The 21,458-nt window shown below is 41.9% G+C and overlaps 1 protein-coding gene across 3 annotated transcripts; it reads left to right on the top strand.

Annotated features, from left to right (window-relative positions):
- Positions 1–613: 613 nt before the first annotated feature.
- On the top strand, positions 614–19,508 carry rcc2 (regulator of chromosome condensation 2). Of its 3 annotated transcripts, none has more exons than XM_030734384.1 (13): positions 614–809; positions 1,854–2,075; positions 3,129–3,222; positions 8,515–8,658; positions 8,745–8,876; positions 9,989–10,077; positions 12,178–12,292; positions 12,537–12,703; positions 12,812–12,992; positions 13,849–13,954; positions 14,167–14,239; positions 16,693–16,770; positions 17,809–19,508. In XM_030734384.1, exons 2-13 carry the CDS (start codon positions 1,875–1,877, stop codon positions 17,911–17,913), a joined length of 1,485 nt encoding a protein of 494 aa, XP_030590244.1. In that variant the 5' UTR covers positions 614–809; positions 1,854–1,874; the 3' UTR covers positions 17,914–19,508. The 3 variants fall into 3 exon arrangements, with proteins under 3 accessions (XP_030590244.1, XP_030590245.1, XP_030590246.1); XM_030734385.1 differs by lacking the exon at positions 614–809 and adding an exon at positions 1,007–1,265; XM_030734386.1 differs by lacking the exon at positions 614–809 and adding an exon at positions 1,681–1,700.
- The last annotated feature ends 1,950 nt before the right edge of the window (positions 19,509–21,458 follow it).

Below are 21,458 nucleotides of genomic sequence, written 5' to 3'. Positions count from 1 at the left end.
ATTGGAGTTACTGTGTAGGTTTGTTTTATTTTATTTATGAAAAATAGTATCTGGAGTGATTTTCCTATGTATTAAATCTTAATGGTGGCAGTGCATTTTCTTCAAATGTATATTTACATCAAATTTAACCCTGTGAAGCAAGTATTTAAAAAGCTGGACTTATAAGGGTCTCATAAAGACACTTGGAAGCACTACTTCATTTGTATCTATCTTCTATCTTACTCACGTTTGTATTTCTCAGTTTCTTTATTTGCTCAAGTTTTGATATGAAAAATGGGTAGGAATATCAAAATTATACGGAGATTATTTGATGTGATGTTCTATTAGGGCATCACTGGGTTGAAAATGAATGTTTTCCTTCTAGTTAAGTGCTAAGCATTTTAAATTTTACATCCAAAATGGACCAAATTCAAACCTTTTAGCATTTTTCCTCCGACCAGCTACAAAGTGTGTGCTAGCTTACTATCTTTGTATGTAGTCAGAGGCTTAGGTAAGTAGGCTACAAGATTACAAATGTATTTCAGAAATATCCAGGAATGCACGCCTATACATCACTGAAACTTTTCTTCAGTGGAGTACAACTTTTGTAGAAGTAGCGTCAGTTCAGTTGTGAGTTCAGTAGCAGTGCCGAGCGTTGTGCTCCACAGCCCGGAGGATTTCTGCGTCCAGTCGTCTGTATTGACGAGTGTTCGGCTTCCTGTATGAATGCTAAATACAGACCACGTGGTGCGAAAGCAGACTGCAGCTTCTTTTGTTCAAATCAATCAAACCGGAGACGGACAGCGAGCTGCTGAATCAGGAAATCGCCGGTATATGATTTATTCTTAGTTGTATGAAATTATTAATGACATTTTTCGAAATCACAGAGATTGTACGGGGGCTAAATGAAAAGCACTTCCAGTCAAGAAAATATGGATAAAGTTTTATGTTGTACCATCGAGTTATAGAACGTTCGTGTTTATGTCTTTATTTAGAGCGTCTGTTAGCATACAGTAGAGAGGTAACGTTAGCTTAATGAACCCTATCAGTGACCTATTTTGCTCATTTTATTCGACCTTATTTTACGGGGGTTCAAGTAGCTTGATGTTTTTGTACAAGATACAAACTTTGCCTACTTCGTTTGTGTAGCGGCTAACTATTTAACTTCACATGTCGTGCGTTAGCACATCAGCTAGCTTGCTACCCAACCATTATGTGAACAAAGACCTACAGAGGTTAGCCGCTCAGCCTAATGAGGCTAGCAGCTAGCTCTTCCACTCACACCGGTACGCTCACTGTTTTAGTTTGCCCTCTTTGGTTTGTTTGTTTTCCCAGGCGTCAGCGTCCTCTGGCTGAGTGTTAAACAGCCATTAAGAAGGTAGTTTAAGAAAACCGGCCACATTTTGGAGGTTGATAGGTAATAATAGAGGTGACTGTGGTAAACTTTAATGGTAGCCTGTGTAAAAACACATCCAGTACTAGCGGCATCGACTCAAGTGTGCGAACTTTTAGCCAGTCAAGTTCTCCTTTTCTTAAAGTTTAGGTGAGCAAAAGGCCGATTTTCAACATTTACTGATTTCATAGTGTCCATTCTGCCATAACCAGCCGACGAGTTGAGGTATTTGATCGTTTCTTTCCCCGTGCACAATATTAACGGCAGCACCGTTTTGTCATTTTCCCCTTCACATCTCATTGTGTTGTGCTGTACTCCACATAACCGGGTCTCTAACTTAACACGTTATACTTCAGACGTGCATTCAACAAGCTCTTCTGCAGCTTTCTTACGTTTTCGTTATCTCCCTTTGTGATTTGTTTCTTTGACGATTTAAGTTTACATGTGGTTTGAATTACACTTTGTTTCTTCTTCTCCACAGAACAAAGCTTGGGATTTAAAGATGCCACGTAAGAAGGTGACAGATGTCTCAGGGAACGGTGGGATGAAAAGGAAGAGGGCCAGTGGGAAAAGGAAAGAGAGGGATTTCAGCAGTGATGATGAGTTCGACTTTGAGCAGGAGAACAACAAGAAATCTGGCAAGCTCACCACCAAGTCTGGTCTCCAACCGGTCACTGTGGCAGACGACGTTAAAGAGAAAATAGTGGGTTTGATTAAAAACATGTTTTAAAGAAGAATGTTAATTAGGATTTTGAAAAAGAGACATTTCTCAACGATCTCTTGATTGTCATGGCAGAACTGAATCAGTGCCTGATAATGATGACCCTTAGTCAGCGTTAAGCAGTTTGTTTGATTTTTCTTTTTCTTTTTTTTTTTTATAAATCTACATATGCATTTCTACTTTTGTTTCATTTTTACCCCTCAGCCTAAAAAGGTTGATGGGGTATTGGCTGTCACCCCACCAGGCGGCCAGTTTTCAACTTGAAAACCATGTGACCTATGGATGTTCAAATTCACACCATAGATGCATCTACTAAAAATTTAGGACAAGTTTGAATCTTGGCAACCTTGACTGCACGGTAAAGGTCAGAGGTCAAGTTTTCTGAAAATCTTGTGAACCCAATAACTTGATAACGATGTCAGCTAAGATTGTCATTTAATAGCATAATAGATGCATCTACTAAAAATCTCAGACGACTTAGTTCTTACCATAATAATGCCAGTAATAGACAGTATTCTGAGTCGTTTATGCTTATTATAATGTTAGCATTTCTTATTCCTGGTTCTTACCAGCCTCAGTGACTTTATTCACCATTGAATTGATATGGTGAATAAAGTCACTGAGGCTCGTATGCACCCATTAAGATCTGCTGAGACCTGTAGTTATAGTTCAACCTAAAGATTCTGCTGCCAGGAGGCTGAGGGGCAGCTCTGGCTGCTCACAGTATTTTTTCTATTCCTGTAGTGCAGTCTGGCCCTTAATGTGGAGTTTAGTTAGTATTAATTTGCTTTGTGATAAAAATAAATATCTTTTGTATGAAGAGTTTCTGTGTGAAAGCTAATTGTATACACAGATCCCTGCTTGATGATTGCTGAGCATAATTAAATGTTTTTTCATTTATTGATAATCACAATTTGGGGAAAGATACAAAATAAAACGTGTGCATTCCCCTTTGACCCAGCTGCTGAACTATGATAGTTTAGGGGTTTTGTTTGGTTTTTGAGTGTTTTTGTCCTCTTTGTGTCCTTTTTGCAGAAACTCGAGTGCCCAAAGGTAAAAGGCCACCTGCTCATCTTCGGAGCAACCAACTGGGATTTAATTGGAAGAAAGGAGGTTCCCAAACAACAAGGTAAATGCTGTGTAAATAGCTATAAGATACTGCACCTGGGTCACAGAGTAGGTACTTGTTGTACATTGCCATTGTAGGATCAGCTTGTCATTTTCCATACTGGAACTTTGTCTTGCTTGTGGAGTGATTGTGAAGCTCCCTGAGCTCCTGCTCTTGCAGTGAGGTTACACTGTTTGGCACCATTGTCCTTGTCCAGAGATGTCACACTGTAGTCCTAATACCTCATTTAGACTTCTGCGCCAACAACAACACTGGCCAGTTACATGGGCTCCATGTGGTGGTGACCTGGTGTTTTAAATCCAGTGCTGATAGAATCAAATGAAACGTGGGACCTTTTCCCTCCTGGGTTCTCGCTCTTCATTGTAGTCTTTTTTTTTTGGGGGGGGGGGGGGGGGGGGGGTAGGCGTATTTGTCCCTTTAGTTTTTCCACTTCTTTGTACATTCCCTCTCGCCCATTCTGATAACTTCACCCGTCTCCCTCCAGGAATTTACTGACATTTGTGAGTCCTTATATTGATGCTATGATTATTGTTCCTTATATTGAGACAATGATTATTTCCTCACTGATAAATTCAAAAACAGGCCAATCACAATCATTGCGGGCTGTGTCAACTACAGGTGTAATGATATAGAACCATGGATCACATGGTTAATGTACTGAAAATTAAAAATGGATCTAAATAAGTTTGAGTTCTGTCTGTTTTATAACCCTCTGCACCCCATGCTTTGTGGTACCCTATAACGGCTGTAGCCGGCCCGCATGTTTCTACTACTGTTTGTGTATTAAAAACATTTTTGTGTACAGTAAATTTTTTGATGTATTTTAATAATAAACAGTTAGCAATAAATTAGGAATAAAAACTGGATATGTATTATTTAAATATTTTTTGACCCACATCCCCTCAAATGTTCCAGCCAGTGTTTTTTCGTGAGTGCAGGCTGTAAGATCACTGTTTACCTCATGAAGCGTCCACGTCTGTTTACTCTGGACGAGGCTGTAAAACTTTGAAAAGAGTCTGAAACTAGTCGATGAGTCAGAGCTCACTTCTGTCTGATGACAGCGACACTGAGGTGAGTGGTTGAGGATGTCCAGTCTGTCAGTAACCGCTGCTATTTCAGTAAGCACTGCTGATTTAGCTGCTGTTAGCTGCTGTTAGCCCGGCTGCTGAAACTGTCTGTGAGGTGAAACTAATGTTGTGGACGAATCAGACACTCAGCTAATAAACTCTCGTATGATGTGAGAATGTAATCAAACTGTTTATCAGGGGAAAGTGTGGATTGTTATTATTATTATTATTTTATTTTTTTAAGAACATTCGAGTCTAACATTAGCTGCCATAATGTTAGCTTATAAGCAGCTGTTGTTGATTAGCCGGCTCCTGTTAGCTCTCTGTAAATGGGAGGGTAAGTGTGAGGCGATAATAAGGTGATGTGTATATTCTGATTCATTTTTTTTTCTCATGAATCTCATCAGAAGAGGGTTATTTTGTTAGATTTTTTTCTGAAGAATGTTGTTTATTTTTTTACTTGAATTTCATTTGTTTTCTAGTCAAATGTGGCTTTTATGTTTATTTTTTGGTCATTGTTTACAAATATTAATGAAGTTCTAAGTAATTTATTTTAGTCACATAGATCATCATTTGATCCAGAAATAACACAAGTGAACCGAAGTTCATCAAACCCTGGCTTCTGTACAGCAATGTGAACCGAACCGTGGAATTTTGTACTGTTACGCCCCCTAGTGTCGACCTAATGTGTAGTTACATTTTTTGGGAGGTCCACATCAGGTTCTGACATAGGGTTCAGAGGGGTTTCTGGTTATGGCGTAGATTTCCCGCTGAAGCATAAATCACCAGTAAGCCTGTTACACAAAGGCAGTGGGCAGAGAGGTAAACTGTTTTTGTCAAGAAAAGGTTCCAGTACAAAGCCAAAGCTACAAAAATAGAAAAGTCTCAAGCAAACCCTCATTTCTTCTTCTTTTCTTTTTTTTCCTTGCTTCCAAGGAGCTGCACTTGAGCTTGAGTAATAGGCTTTCTCCAGACTCAAGCCTTGGCTGCCCTCTCACTCATCTTCACTGCAGTCCATGTACCTAACCAATGTTTTTGTTTGGTTTGTTTGTTAAGCCACTTAACACTGATCTATGAATCATTCACGCATAAAATAAGGCACCTAACTCAAGGATGAACTAGTATTGTGTCTACGCATAGACAACTTGGAAACCAACTAATTTGAAATATCTTTAGGCACTTTTTAGCAGCCTGTTTAAAAAACACATCATTTATTCCCATTTCTTTAGTTAAAGCTTTCAGAAGATAACACTGGTTTACAGGGTTAAGCAGTAAATATGAAAATAATCCATCAGAGAGGACACAGGACCTGAGAGATTCATTTGGCCCTTCAGCTGATCCATATGATGTTTGCTTAAGCATCAGTGGACGGGTCGCTGTCAAAAAGCCATTCATAACAAAGGCAAACAGAGAGCAACGGCTGAGTTATTCCACATTACACAAGAAGTGGACTTAAAATCAGTGGCAACAGGTCTGATGGATTTATGAATCCAAATGTAAAATTTTTGGTTCAAATTGTTATCTGTGTGTGTGTGTGTGTGTGTGTGTGTGTGTGTGTGTATATATATACACACACACACACACACACACACACACACACATACATACATACATACATACATACATACATACATACATACATGGAGCAGATCAGGAGAGAGATGCAACAGTGAGTGTTTACAGCAATCTGTAAAATATGGTAGTGACTCTGTCATGGTTTGTTGCTGCATTACAACCAGTGGTGTTGTGTACTTTGTTAAAATGGGTGAAATTATAAACATAGAGGGGGGGGGGGGGGGGTTAGGGGTGGCTGTGGCTCAGTAAGTAGAGCAGGTCATCTACTAATTGAAAGGTTGCTCCAGTCTGCGTACCAAAGTACCCTTGGGCAAGATACTGACCCTGATTTGCTCCATATGTGCTCATTGGGAGTGTGTTAGAAAGCACTTAGATGTAGAACAAAGTGTTTGTGAATGGATGAATGAAGAAATGTTGTATAATGGGTTGAGTAGAAAAGCACTATATAAGAACCAGTCCATTTAACACTTATAGAAAAGTGCTGTCAGAGTTTGATCTACCACTCAATTTCATCTAGAAAGGATTTGATTGGGAATAGCTTTGTTTTTCAGCATGGAAGTGATCCCAAACACTGCAGACCTGGATAGAAAACCTTACAGTGGAACTCTTATCAGTCCTGGATTGGCCATTCTAGATCTTGGCCCTCAACATTACTGAAGTAGTGTTTGATCCTTTCAAGCTTGTTAGAATTGTACAAGCTCTGTTTTGCCTTATATACTTGGCTACTGGGAAAATTCACAATCTTCACCTAAATCTGTAAAGTATGAATTTTCACACACCTGCAAAATATAAAAATCAGGACTGTTTTCCAAACAACATACCAAGAAATAAGGGTTGGCTCAAGATTTTTGCACAGTACTGTTCAGTGTGAATGTTTTTGTTTGTTGTATGGATACACTTGATTTTGTTCTCACTGTTGTGTACAGATAAAGTGCAGGTGCATGTAGACTCAGACAGAATCAATAAGGGATTGATCAGTGTAGATTATCAGAATGAGAAGTCTGTGGATGACTACATGCTGTGTTCTCTGGTCTCTTTGTTTGTGATGAACAGCCCATATACATTACAAAGCCAGTGTGATCCTCCTGATTGATTGTGACATTGTCTATTCATATGCATACATATGCTGTGCTAACCCTCCCCCAATACCCCCCCAAACACACACACACACCACACACACTGCGAGGCAATAGCTTCCTGGGACACTATGCTGGTACTTACTGATAAATCTGCTTTGTTGTGAGTGGTTGGGGGTGGCAGAAGGAGCAGCTGCTAGACAAAGACTTTGAGATGCTGAGACGAGCACCAGTAAGACATTCAAAACATTTTGTAGTGTGTTTATGATCCAATCACAATATCCCTTTTGTGATAAGAAAGCCCCCACTCTGTAGGAGGAGCTAAAAATGGGGTTCTAAGACCTAGGATGGTCCCCAGTTCTGCAATGCAGACGCAGAAAAAAGGGGGTCAAAACAGTTACTTTGATCATTGAATTCAATCATTGGATTGATTTCAATGATAGTAAAGTTGAATCTAATCTAAACAGTTCCAATAGTGAACTGGTGAAATTATCAGCTCAGCGCAAGAGAACCTCAGCATGGCGCGGCGCTGGGCGATCAACCGCTAGCTAGAACCCTGCATACTATGACCATTAATCATAGTCTGGAGTATCAGACAACTTTCACTTCTCACCTGCATCAGTGAAACAGTTGTCCTTCCTTATATACACCTCTGTTTCTCAAAAAGTTGAGAGGCTTTTAAATCCTATATTTTATAGTCGTGCACAACAATAAAAATGTTTAATTTTGAGTTTAATGTCATTAACAATAAAAACAGTGCTCTTTACGTTTCCTGTAAGTGTTATTTATGGTGTGGCTGACTGTTATGTGGCTCAGCAACATCTTGTCTGTGTGATTTATTTTAATCACAGTACATTGATTGAGAGTTATTTCAGCAGCAGACTAAAAAAACCTTGGGTACTCTGTATTTTATTAAAATTGTGTCCACATTGTCAGCTAGTTGGATATGCAGTCATAAGGACATGTTTTACCCAGTCATATTATGTTAGATCCCTAATGTATGATGTGAAGAAACCTGCTACCAGCCTATTTTCCCAGGTTTCGGCATGTTCGTTCATTGAACAGGAATAAGACACTCAACAACAGAATAAGGAGTCCAATTATTAAATTTAATAAAGCCATTTCCAACAGTTTTACAGATTAATGTGGGTCAGAACTGCATGCCATGCCCTTAGGTATGACATGAAGTGCTGGAACATTCTAATTCAGCTTACAGTTTCATGTAGTCACAGCTTATCAGTCTTGTTTACATCATATACAAAACAGAATGTGGAAAACAGAGAATTTTAACAGCAGCAGGGTGACCTCAAAGTCTCCATTTCTATCATTGTGTAGTCTCCATCAGTGTGGTTTGTTGCACAGTGAGAACACAACGTTCCTGATGACACAAAACATTATAAGCTTCTGTATTTTTAATCAGTTATGTTTATCTTCCAGTCTAAGACAAATTTCTCAGGCAAGAAAATGTACATTAGGTATACATATGGCATGTATCATGAGTATATTCCTTCAGATGATATGTGTATATTTTTCTTGTGTTGGGTTTTGATTTGTGATCTTTGTGTGTTTCCCAGCTGCTTTCCGCAATCTGGGCCAAAATCTGTGGGGTCCTCACCGTTACGGCTGTCTAAATGACGTCCAGGTTAGCTGTGTGGTGTCTGGTCCCTGTGCTGCTCATAGTCTCTTCATAACCACCGAGGGCAAGCTGTGGAGCTGGGGTAAGTATCAACTTCAGGTTTGTGGTTTGTGTCATATTGAGTTCAGAGTGGAAGGAGTTGTTGAGCTTCTGTTCCTGCTTCCTCAGGTCGTAATGACAAAGGTCAGCTGGGTCATGGGGACACTAAGCGTCTGGAAGCTCCCAAGTTAATCGAGGCCCTGGCAGAGCATGTTGTTGTTTCTGCAGCCTGTGGACGCAATCACACCCTTGCACTCACAGGTAGGCTGAACCGGGGGGTGTCTGGGTTTTCAAACTCCAACAGCAGCTGTTTGCAGTAGTTGTACTTACAGTTAATGTTAATATTATGTGATGCAGCCTAGCGCTGCCCGACTATGGAAAAAATCATAATCATCATTATTTTGGTCAGTATTGAAATATTGATGACTTTATAAACACTGCATTTACTGCACTTAAAGAACAGTGAATACTTTGAAATGTAGTTCATTTCTGCAATCTCTTGAAAATAAATACTAAATTGAAAATAAAATACAGAATATATAAATAAAATATAAAAGCAATGTAAACAATATATTAAGTGCAATATAAATGAAACGCAATAAATCAATAAATAAAAGGTAAAGCTAGTTATCGACTAATAATCCTAGGAATAAATAGGACCAAGTTATTTAGACCAAATTAATTTGCTCAGATTTTAGTGCCACCACGTCCTGACAGATCCTGTATGTGTATTCAAAGGTTTGGTATTAACATCAGCAGGGACGTGAGTCCAGTCGGTTTCCGGGGGGCGGGGCAATCAGGGTCTGGAGCAGTGATAATTACACCTGTATATTGGTAGGGACGTCTCCCTGCCGTCCTTCGCTAATCATGCCCCGTGACTGGTAGGGACATCAAGGACGTTATTTAAGATTTCTCAGAAGGTGCAGGTCGGGTTACGGCATAGAGTTCCCGCTCGATAATTAACAGTAATTAACACCTAATGCAGCTGCACAAGGCTAACTGCCGGCAGTGTTGGTGGCCACTTACGTAGGTTACGTTGTCGGGCCCCAAAGACTCAAGGCTGCAGAATAAATCAGGGCTAAGAGTATACGGAGCACAATATGACAAAATAATTTTAATAATAATTGTTTTTTGTCAATTACACTGTTTTTGAGATTGATTGAAGCCAAAATTGAAATCAAATTATTAATTGATTATTATTGGATTAATTGCAAAACCCTAATGCAGCCACTAGTTGAAAACGAGTACTCCCAAAACTTGAGTGTTTAGTTTGATTGTGTTGGTCATCGAAGGAGGTTTCCAAATTGGTGTAATCCATTTAGTAATGACTCTGTTTCATATGCATGTTTGCTGATGGTATTCTGTCTCCTCAGAGGACGGCACTGCGTACTCTTTTGGTGAGAACAAGCTGGGTCAACTTGGTCAGGGCAACCAGACCGATGCAGTCCTCAGCCCCGCACTGGTAAGCCCGTATCCAGCTCACATTTCTTCCCATTTCATTAGGGCTGCAACTACCGATTATTTTAGTAATCGAGTATTCTATCGAGTATTCCATCGATTACTTGAGTAATCAGATGATAAATACTTTTTTGTATTACCAGTTCATCTGGATATTTTAACTTCTGTACTGCAGTTTTTCCTTGTGTGAAACAAACAGCAGTTGAAGCTAACAGCACTTCATGAGTGCCTGTCGACACAAATGAACCAGCTGGAATGGCTGACCGAGAGCTCTATAGTCCTGATCCCCCAGGAGGGACCAGTCCCATCCAGCTACCGGCCAATAACCTGCATCAGCACAACATGGAAGCAGGATTTATCAAGGAGATGCTCTGTCCCCACTGCTTTTCTGCATAGACTTGAAGCTGTCATTAACCCTTGTTGGTCAACAAATTAAAGTAGCAGCAGGACGCTGCTCGCTGAGTCGGTTTCAACATGAGTCGAAAGTGCAGACTTCAAGCTGCATACCAGTTTTGTCTTGCTAGGCCAAGCAAAACCAGACTTATGATCAATAATTTACGCCATGCATTTTTTCTGTATATTGTCCTCACGTTTGAAGCCCGTTTCATGCAGGAAGAAATGGCAAAAACTGAATATTCACTAGCCAGAAGTGCTTGCAAGTAAAAAAATCACGACATCCCCTTTCCTATTGGTGGAAAAATGCACCACATCAACCAATCAAAAAAATTATATGCCAGCATGTGGCATTTGGTTGCTGAGGAACAGGTGAAAGGGTGGCGAAAGACCTACAGCGAGTTTTGCCTGTGATGTGCCCTCTGTCCTGTGGTGGACAGGAACGGTTTCTTGAGTGGCACAAATAATTTGTGTGGCATCTTATTGTAACAGCTGACTGTTCTGTAAATAGTTGTACAAAAAACACCCGAGGCACTGCCTGCATTTTAATGTAAATAGTTTTATATAACTTTGTTTGCTAAATTTGTAGAAATGTTTTTAAAATTTACAACTTATATTAGGGTGGCACGGTGGAGTGGTGCTGCCTCACAGTTAGAAGGTCTGGGTTTGATTCCACCTTGGCCCGGGCCTCTCTGCGTGGAGTTTGCATGTTCTCCCCGAGTCTGCGTGGGTTTCCTCCCACAGTCCAAAGACATGCAGTTACTGGGGTTAGGTTAGCTGGTGATTCTAAACTGCCCGTAGGTGTGAATGGTTGTTCGTCTGTCTGTGTTAGCCCTGTGACAGGCTGGCGACCTGTACAGGTGTATCCTGCCTCTCGCCCTATGACAGCAAACCCCCCACCCCCACCCCCTCCATGAGCCTGGTTCTGCTGGAGGTTTCTTCCTGTTAAAGGGAGTTTTTCCTTCCCACTGTCACCAAGTGCTTCTTATAGGGGGTTGTTTTGACTGTTGGGATTTCTCTGTAATTATTGTGGGGTCTTTACCTTATAATACAAAGTTCCTTTAGGCAACTGTTTATTGTGATTTGGCTGTATAAATAAAAGGGAATTAAATTGAATTGAACACCTACACAGAGATGCTCCTGAGACAATCCAGCACATAACAGCAGGGTGCAAGATGCTAGCAGGCAGGACATACATGGAACACCATAACCAAATGACTAGCATTGTATACAGGAATATCTATGCTGAGCATGGCCTGGAAGTCCCAAGGTAAATATGGAATATGCCCCAAAGGGTGGTCGACAATGATGGCGCTAAGATTCCATGGGACTTCAGGATACAGCCGGACAAACTGGTGATAGCTAACCAACTGGACATCGTAGTGATGGACAAACAGAGGAAGAAGGCTGTAGTGATAGATGTAGCAATACCACCAGGAAGAAGAAACATGAGAAGCTCAAGAAGTCACAAGGGCTCAGAGAAGAGTTAGTAAGGATGTGGAAGGTGAAGGTAGCAGTGGTCCCCGTGGTAATCGGAACACTCAGGACTGTAACCCCAAAATTGGGAGACTGGCTTCAACAGATTCCAGGAACAACATCTGAGAGCTCTGTCCAGAGAACCCACAAGCTCCCAGGTCTGTGGTAGAGGAGACAAGCTTTGAGGACAAAGACTGGGCATCAAAAAATGTGTATATATATTGTTTCTCTGTAGATTTCCTACAATGGGCAGCCCCTGGTGAAGGTAGCCTGTGGTGCTGAGTTCAGCATGGTGGTGGACTGCAAAGGAAACCTGTACTCATTCGGCTGCCCCGAGTACGGACAGCTGGGTAAGCTCTCAGCACACACGCTATTAATATTTTAATGTTATTTACAGTGTGAATTAACTTGTGAATCGATCAGTTTGACAAATGGAAGAGTCGGCACTGACCTTCATCACTGATTAAAGCTGATGGTCTGATGTTTGTCTGTTAAAATGAAGAATCAGGAATGTTAAACTGTGTTCCTGCTTTTTTATCCACTTTTTATTGTTGAAATATTTGCACAGTACTGACTGCATCTGTGTTATTGCAGGCCACAACAGTGATGGAAAGTTTATAGCTCGCGCTCAGCGCATTGAGTTTGACTGTGAGCTCATCCCTCGCCGTGTTGCCATCTTCATTGAGAAGTCCAAGGATGGTCAGATCATGCCTGTGCCTAACGTGGTGGTCAGAGATGTTTCCTGCGGGGCTAACCACACGGTGAGAAGATGCTCTCAGAAGTCTTATCGAGTGCAAATCAAATGACATGACCAGGGTTTACAAACTGCTGCTGTTACCCTGCCTTACTGACTGTCTGTCTGTCCTCAGCTGGTGCTGGACTCTCAGAAGCGTGTGTTCAGCTGGGGTTTTGGTGGCTATGGACGTCTCGGTCACACCGAGCAGAAGGATGAGATGGTTCCCCGGCTGGTTAAGCTGTTTGACTTTCCTGGCCGTGGTGCTAGTCAAATCTATGCAGGCTACCAGTGTTCGTTTGCTGTCAGTGAGATGGGTACGTCATATTGCACCAAGATCTCTGAACAGTCTTGCAGGTTGCGTCAACTTTGAGAGTGTTCATTTTCACAGATGGTTTAAATTGTATTTTCAAGCAAGGGGTGTTGGGTGGCGTGCAAAATTCCCTGTCAGCACGAAGGTTCCTGATCTGAATCCTGGCTGGACCTTTTCCCTCCCCCAACCAAGTTTTCCAGCTTCCTCACACAGGCCAAAGACACGCATGCTAGTTTAACTGGAGGTAGAGAAAGTACTTAAAGTGCATAGAATAAAGCACTGTGGTATGTATGGTTTAATGTGATGAAAAGAGCATGGACTACCTCAATAGGCCATGACCTTTACATCCTTTAAAAAGAGCAGTGCATGCTAGACTGTTAATTTCACAGAATTGAGCCTTTTGCAGAAGGAATAGTCCAGAACCCCACACACACACACACACACACACACACACACACACACACACATACACACACACACACACACACACACACAAAGGAGCTGATTGACTCTTAAACTGATATTGTAGTTCATGCAGTCTCTGCAAACAAGTCCACATGGTCAGACAAAACTGGTAGGCATGCAGACATCTGCCAGAGCCTCTCACTCACCATCTGATGACCCACCTGCACCTTAGCAGAGCCGCAGGAGCACAAACTTCTACAAAAAGCCCATACGAGCTGATATACCTTATTTTCCATTTTTATTGTACTTTGAAACCATAAGAAAGTAAAGAAGTAATTGTACTTAAGATAATAAATGCCTTCTTTAACCTTCATTCACAGAAACAAAAATGTTGAGTGCTGCTGTATATACTAAATGGCACGTTTAAATCATTCTGTACATCTTGTATTGTACAGGTGGGCTATTTTTTTGGGGGGTGACCAATACTTCCAGAGAGTCAACCATGTACCCCAAAGCTGTGCAGGATCTATGTGGCTGGAAGATCCGCAGCCTGGCATGTGGGTGAGTGCTGGCATCATGGTCCTTTTATTGTTGTTGTGGGCAGCTCTCTGCCACATGGATGATTTAATGACCTTCAGAATTCACTGTGAAGGTTTACAAAGTGAGTTTGAAGGTTAATGACACACACACACAGGTAGACACTGTCTCACAGTATGTGTAGTGCATAACGTATTTTCTCCATAGCTCTGACTCTGTATGTTTGTATCGATCAGGAAGAGCAGCATCATCATTGCTGCAGATGAGAGTACAATCAGCTGGGGACCCTCGCCCACATTTGGAGAGCTGGTAAGTCATTATGAGACGTGTATGAGAGGAGTGTTGTTGATGAAAAGCTGCCACATAAAGGCTCCGACGTGCTTCTGCGGTGTCTACAGCAGTGATTCTCAGTGTGGGGCGCGGGTCATGACAGCGACCTGGGAGTCGTGTGAAACTAATGTTTAACATCGGAATCATTTTCACGGAGGGACAAAGAAATTCACCTCGATTAAGTTTCAGTCTCAGCTGTAGAGGCTCGTCAGAATGGAGCGATATTTGACAGTTATGAGACAAACTGTTTGTCTTGGTTTGGTGGGGAATGTGGTCGGAGGTGAGGAGAGACCAGTGTGTATTTTATGTGTGTCGGTGTTGTGGAGGGCTGTCAGTGGGTCTGGTCCTCGTGCTGGTGCTTTCGGGCTGCAGGTTCGCCTCCAGCCCTGGTTTGGGTCCTGCGTTAAGGGGGTCCTGCAGGCACAACCGCACAATAGCAAGACCGAGACGCCCCATTTTTCCTACAATGGATCCCTGTCACAGGGAAGAAGTCTGATCCACTCCCACACAGCTGATTGGGGGGGGGGGGGGGGGGGGGGGGGGGGGGTCTGCAATTGATTTCCATTGTTTGTTTTTTTATTCTTATTCTTTTGGTAAATAGAGTGCAGTCAGCAGGATTTATGAAGGGCTTATACATAAAATGAAGAAATGACCTGTTTTGCAAGCATCTTTATGACTGCGTTATTGTATCTACATTATAATCAATAAAGTCCTGTTTGGCCACTTCAGATATCTTTATAGATCTGTGATGTTATATTTGTTGCAGTTTCTGCTGCCCTCCTGCCCAGATGTGTTTTTTAAAACAAAAAAAAACATTTTTAATGTCAGTGTCAATTTTCACCCTGATAAAGAATCAGAAATACTTTATTGATCCCAGAGGGAGATTTCAGTTGTTACAGCTGCAGCCATTTATCATATAGAAAGAATAAACACTGTAATAATTTAAATAATTTAAAACCAAAAACACTCTAATAATATAAAAACCAAAAAGATCAATTTGAAGTATATACATGGAAATTCTTATGAATACAAGTAAGGCAGTGGCTGTGATAATAAATATGGATCTGGAATATAAATTTTGAACATACTGTATAAATGTACACACAATAAACTGCAGTGGTGAACCACAGTGTCACCTGTTAAGGGAGGAGTTACTGAGTTTGATGGCCACAGGTAGGAATGACCTCCTGTGGTGCTCCTGTGTCTCATCACTGTGTCGTGGAGTGGGTGGGAGCCATTGTTCACAGTGGCCTGCAGCTTAGACAGCATCCTCCTCTCAGACGCTGCCATCAGCGAGTCCAGCTCCACCCCCACAACATCACTGGCTTTGTGGATCAACTGGAGTCTGTTGGCATCTGCTGCCCTCAGCCTGCTGCCCCCAGCATGCAGCAGCATAGAGGATAGCATAGAGTGCTCGCCACCACAGGCTCATGGGAGACCCTGAGCACAGTCCTGCAGATATTGAAGGACCTCAGGTGTCTCAAAAAATAGATGACCCTGGCCCTTCATATATGTGACTGCCAAAAACTAATTGCAGCTTCTACCTTGTGACAGGAACTTTGTTTTTCACTCAAAATGACTTTTATAATTCATGAGAGATGTGATATTTCACATTCCAAAAAGGCATTTACAGCTGCTTAAATGCAGCCGGTCGATCAGTGAGGGCAGGTGGGCCAGAGAACGGGCTAGTGACAAATCTCTCAAATAGTTGTTAGAAGTAAAATGTCTTATTTTCACAACAAAGTTCCTGAAGAATTTGATATAAATGAGTTTATCTAAATAACGTTACACCTGAGCTTTTCTGTCATTTTGAGGTGGGCCGTGTAAACGTTTGCTCCTGTGGGGAGCGCTGAAAAAAGTTTGAGGATCACTGGCCGTCAGACAGCTTTGCAAAATGTCATCTACATGTTGTAGCTGTTTACTGCCACCAGGGGGCAGTGCCGCAAACAACCTGTGTTACTTCTGCTGCTGTTGGCCTGCCAGCTGCAGAGAAGAGCAAAGTTATAACATAAAAAGAGCTGAAATGACTCCGAGTGGTTAGCTGCTGTTTGAGCCTTCCCTGGTCTGGCCACGTTTCACCCAGTCAGCGTTCGGCCTATGCAGAGCATCTTCCTGGTCGAGCTGTGTGTTGTTAGGCCCTTTGGAGGACTGCACACAAGCATGTTTGTGTAGGCTGAAAACTGTTCTGTGTAGCTAAATCATCTGCACAAACAGACACAACTGCTGTACTATAAATTAAGCCTAAGAGTTCACGCCATGCTCCTGAAAATTTGTAGTCAGCATTGCTCCTGTTTCAAAAGCTTTTTGATGAAGATGAATTTGATCAGTGACTTGCTTGAAAAACACTGTTCACAATCATTAAATATTGCTACTGGATCTGTGGTTATGTTGTAAGCTTCAACACTGATCGCAGCCTGTCACCTGTCATGTAGGGTTACGGAGACACCAAACCCAAATCATCCACCACTGCTCAGGAGGTGAAGACCTTGGATGGCATCTACATTGAGCAGGTAAATGTTATGATATGCATACTCTTACAATGGAGACTGATCAGATTAAGCAGGGCTGAGGTTTCACATAATGTAGTTCAGTCTTAAAATGTGTTGTTTCAGACGGTTTGTCTGTACAGGAGCAGCTGTGGCTCCTTTACATGTAACTGGACTGCTTAGTGCTTCTCTGCTCTGCATGAGCACTCTTACAGAGCACGTCTCATACTCTCTACATCTAACTGCCTTCTAACATTCACACATAATCACTCTCCAATGAAGGCATCGGGAGCAGCTCAGTTCACTATCTTACCCACGGATTCTTTGGCATGCAGCCAGGGATCGAACTCCTGAAGCATGGCCACAACTTGTTTACCAGGTGGATCGATCCCCAACTGCTACAATCCCTGTATCGCAGTATCCTTGGGCAAGATACCGAACCCCGAGTTTCCCCCGATACATTCATCTGTGTGTGTGTGTGTGTGTGTGTGTGTGTGTGTGTATAAATGGTCTAGTTCTTATATAGTGCTTTTCTATTCAGTCTGAGCACTCAAAGCGCTGATACAACACGTTTACATTTACCCCATTCACACCCATTCATACAAGCACTTCCATGATTAACTAAGTGCTTTTATTATCTAACATTCGAGCAACTTGGGGTTCAGTATCTTGCCCCAGGATACATTGAAATGCAGCCCAGAGCAGTCAGGAATCGAACTGCCGACCTTCCGATCAGTAGGTGACCTGCTCTACCTCCTGGTTAAAGTGGGGCTGTAAATAACTACCTTAAAATAATATAACAATTATAGTACCAAAATAACTGGTAAATTATAAGAGCCCTTTAAATCCAGCTTCTTGTACTCAGCAGAAACATTTGTCCACATAAACTCGAGCGTAGAGCGGTTACTCTACACCGCCAGTGTACGGGTTTAAGGACCTGCTGAAGCTGAGTGAAATCTGATACCTCAGAGCAACAGAGTGAAACTTTGGGGTCTTACAGCTGAAGTTTGAAGGAGGGAAATGTCCTCCTGTAAATAACATTTAATTATGTTGTTTCTGCAGGTGGTGATGGGCTACTCTCACTCTCTGGTCATTGCCAGGCAGGACACTCAGCAGGAACAGGAGAAACTGAAAAAGCTGCCCGAGTACAATCCCCGAACAATCTGAGGGGTCCACCAGCAGTGACACCTCAACCCATTTCACTGAGCGGAGAACAGCCACGCTCAGCGGGAACACCTGGCCTATTAGTCACTGCTGGTCACGGCATTGTGCTAGTGGGATGGTTGGGTTTGAGGGGAGAGGTGTTCACAGGTCTGAAGGTCATCCACACATCTCAACCCCCAGCAAACTGACTCCACATCAATTTGAACAGTGAAATCAGAGAAGATGGGACTGGACACTGACAGATGCTCTGAGTGGTCCAGCTCTCACAATGAATGGTCACGATATCTTTACTCCCCACCCTGAGTGAACCTGCAACAGTTTGCTCCAAGCACTTCACATCCAGCAGAGTTGTGCTTCCCAAAAGCCCATTCCACTTTCTTTTGTCATTCATGTCCTCAAGTCTTTGTTCAGTTTGTTTGTTGCAGTATTGATAGTTGTGACATTTACAGGTGCTACTGCAGGGCCCCTCAGTCTTTTCCTACTGAGGGCATTTCAAAGACCAACACTCCATACCTGTGCCTTTTTCTACGTGTACGTTCAGGTTATGGAATTATTGTTTATTTTGTTCAGAGAATCAGCTGATCTGATTCACTTCCTGTGGCTGTGCTACTACCACAGATTACAATCAGGATCTGGAACATGCACTGTGTCTCATTTTGAATACTTCCAGTAGTGCACTTTCATGTAGTACTTATGTACTTTGTTTCCAACTGCATGAGCTTTGATAGGATCGTGTTTACTCAAACACAGCTTGGTGTGCACTTCCCCAACATTACGTACTAAGAGTACGTCTTGATATTTGGCAGCCATCTTGGTAATGGCTCCAGGCAGTTATTTTGACTTTAATATCAGTGGTCACAAAACTGCATGTACTGAATCACCGGTCAGATCTCATTAAAATACTTTAAAAATTTGGAGACCTTTCCCCCGGATCAGATTTAAAAAGCTTTTTTTCCTTTGAAGTTAGACTTCTGCCACACATTTAGTGTCACAACACCACAGAGTGTCCACAACATCATTCTCCTGCCAAAGGTCTCAAACGTGCCACGCTCATTTTTGTTATGGATACAGTAAACCAAGAAAAATTAAAGAAGGCTCAGATGCTTCCTGTTTGAGCTGTTGAGTACTCCATTCAGATACTCAGTTCACTCTGTGCAGTTGTACTTGTCAGTGCGAGCACACTTACGCATTAAAAATGTAAGTGCGGAAGAATCTGATGTGAGACACAGCAGTGATGTTCTGTGCACTCCATGCAGCATTACATTCCTGTGATCTTCAGTGTTTGCATCGAGGATGCACCACTCAGTCCTTCCAAGACCGTAGTGTCTCTTATATCTCGTCTTTTGCTAATTTGATTATTTTTAACTATTCCAACGCTCTAAGCGGTTTCGCAAGCAGGTCAGAACTTCGAGAAGCAACAATGCACTGTCTGAACTGGTTCAACATATCAAGGTGTGCTGGGGAAAAAGCCACAGCCTTGTCTTAAAATTAACCGGTGTTTCTCTAATCTGTACTGTATTCTTTTAATGGTGAAATTTCTCTGGGTTACATTTTGTTTTTTTCATTGAAATGGTTGAATAAAGATTCATGTAAATTAATTTGTCAGTGTATTCTACTCAAATCAGATGTATAAAAGTTGGACTTGAGGATTCATTTATTAAAATCTGTAGCACGGTGGCTTGGCGGTTAGTGCTGCTGCCTCACAGCAGAATGACAGAAGGTCCTAGGTTTGATTCCACCTCGGCCCGGGCCTCTGTGTGGAGTCTGCGTGTTCTGCCTGGGTTTCCTCCCACAGTCCAAAGACGTGCACTTACTGGTGACTCTAAATTTCCTGTAGGTGTGACTGTTGTCTGTCTCTCTGTGTTGGCCCTGTGACAGGCTGGTGACCTGTACAGGTGTACCCTGCCTCTCACCCTATGACAGCTGGGATAGGCTCCAGCCCTCCGTGACCCTGAACAGGATAAGATGGATGGTTTTCATATATTAGCAAAACCACACACAACAGGCTCAAATGAAATTACATTTTATATGCAGCACATCATCATCACTGACTTCAGTCTTTTCTTGCTGATGGATTCTAGAAACTTAAGCTAAATGTATGTAAATGGCTACAAAAACATTTCCATCACGGCCCGTTTTCCAGGTTAGACGCCGTTCACCATGGCAATCAGAAAGCAGCATCCCACCATGATTTAGATACGATAGTCGTTACTTATGCAGCTCTGCAATATGCAGAGGGGCGATGCAGTGCCTCAGTAAGCACGAGTCTCACCATGATTAAAATGTTTCAGCCTACTATAAAGACGAGCACTCAGAACAACTTGTTTTGATTTGCAGTAAAACTTTGATCCTTGGCTTCTTCAGTCCATCGAAGACTCCCTGGGGAGGATACGGAGCCCAAAACCACACCTATTTACACATAGTTGTGTACTTGTGTGTACAGAATCACTGATTCAAAATAGTGCCAAAACACCTTAATAAATGTTACATAAAAGCTGCTTTCAGCTGCTTCCTTGTCACAAGAGGTTCCCACAGCAGGTATTTCCATGTTTCATTTAGCAGTTTTACACCAGATCCCCTCTGACTGGAACTGTCCTAATTTTAATTCTTACAGTATGGAAAGCCTTTGTGATCCAAGCATATTTTGAGCCAATTATTTTTGTCTGACACACCTTATAGGACAGGCAAGGTGAGTTTAATGCTGAGGGGGGTGACCCTTTCAGCAGTTGTAAGAAACTGGGTCAAAGAAGCCTGGACCCCTACAAATGCTCATCATCCATGTAAGACAAACACAAAAGAGAACAGGGTGAAAATCTCTGGAGAATTTGCTCAATTCACTGTTGAATGTCTTTATTAGACCCCCCCCCCCCCCCCCTTCCTACTAGACTGCTCAAAGACATCCTTCCATTTATTGATGCTTTATTCTTAAATATGATCAATCTGTACTTGAAAGAGTAACAGCTCACTGATCATCTGCAGAGGAACGGTTTATTTGAAGAGTTTCAGTCAGGTTTCAGAATTCATCACAGTACAGAAACAGCATTAGTGAAGGTTACAAATGATCTTCTTAGAGCCTCTGACAGTGGACTCATCTCTGTTCTTGTCCTGTTGGACCTCAGTGCAGCTTTTGATACTGTTGATCATAACATTTTATTACAGAGATTAGAGCATACTATAGGTATTAAAGGTACTGCACTGCAGTGGTTTGAGTCATATTTATCTAACAGATTACAGAATATTCTGTCTCAGAGTGATGCTGAAAAGCTCATTCATGCATTTATTACTTCTAGGCTGGACTATTGTAATTCATTATTATCAGGCTGTCCTAAAAGCTCCCTGAAAAGCCTTCAGCTGATCCAAAATGCTGCAGCTAGAGTACTGAAAGGGACTAGAAAGAGAGAGCAGATTTCTCCCATATTGGCTTCTCTTCATTGGCTCCCTGTTAAATCTAGAATAGAATTTAAAATCCTTCTCCTCACATACAAGGTCTTGAATAATCAGGCCCCATCTTATCTCAAAGACCTCATAGTACCATATCACCCCAACAG

Source organism: Archocentrus centrarchus, chromosome 7 (genome assembly GCF_007364275.1).
Source record: "Archocentrus centrarchus isolate MPI-CPG fArcCen1 chromosome 7, fArcCen1, whole genome shotgun sequence".
NCBI classification, from domain to species: domain Eukaryota; kingdom Metazoa; phylum Chordata; class Actinopteri; order Cichliformes; family Cichlidae; genus Archocentrus; species Archocentrus centrarchus.
The sequence above is the reverse complement of the archived record's forward strand: the minus strand, read 5'-3'. Positions and strand labels throughout refer to the sequence as shown.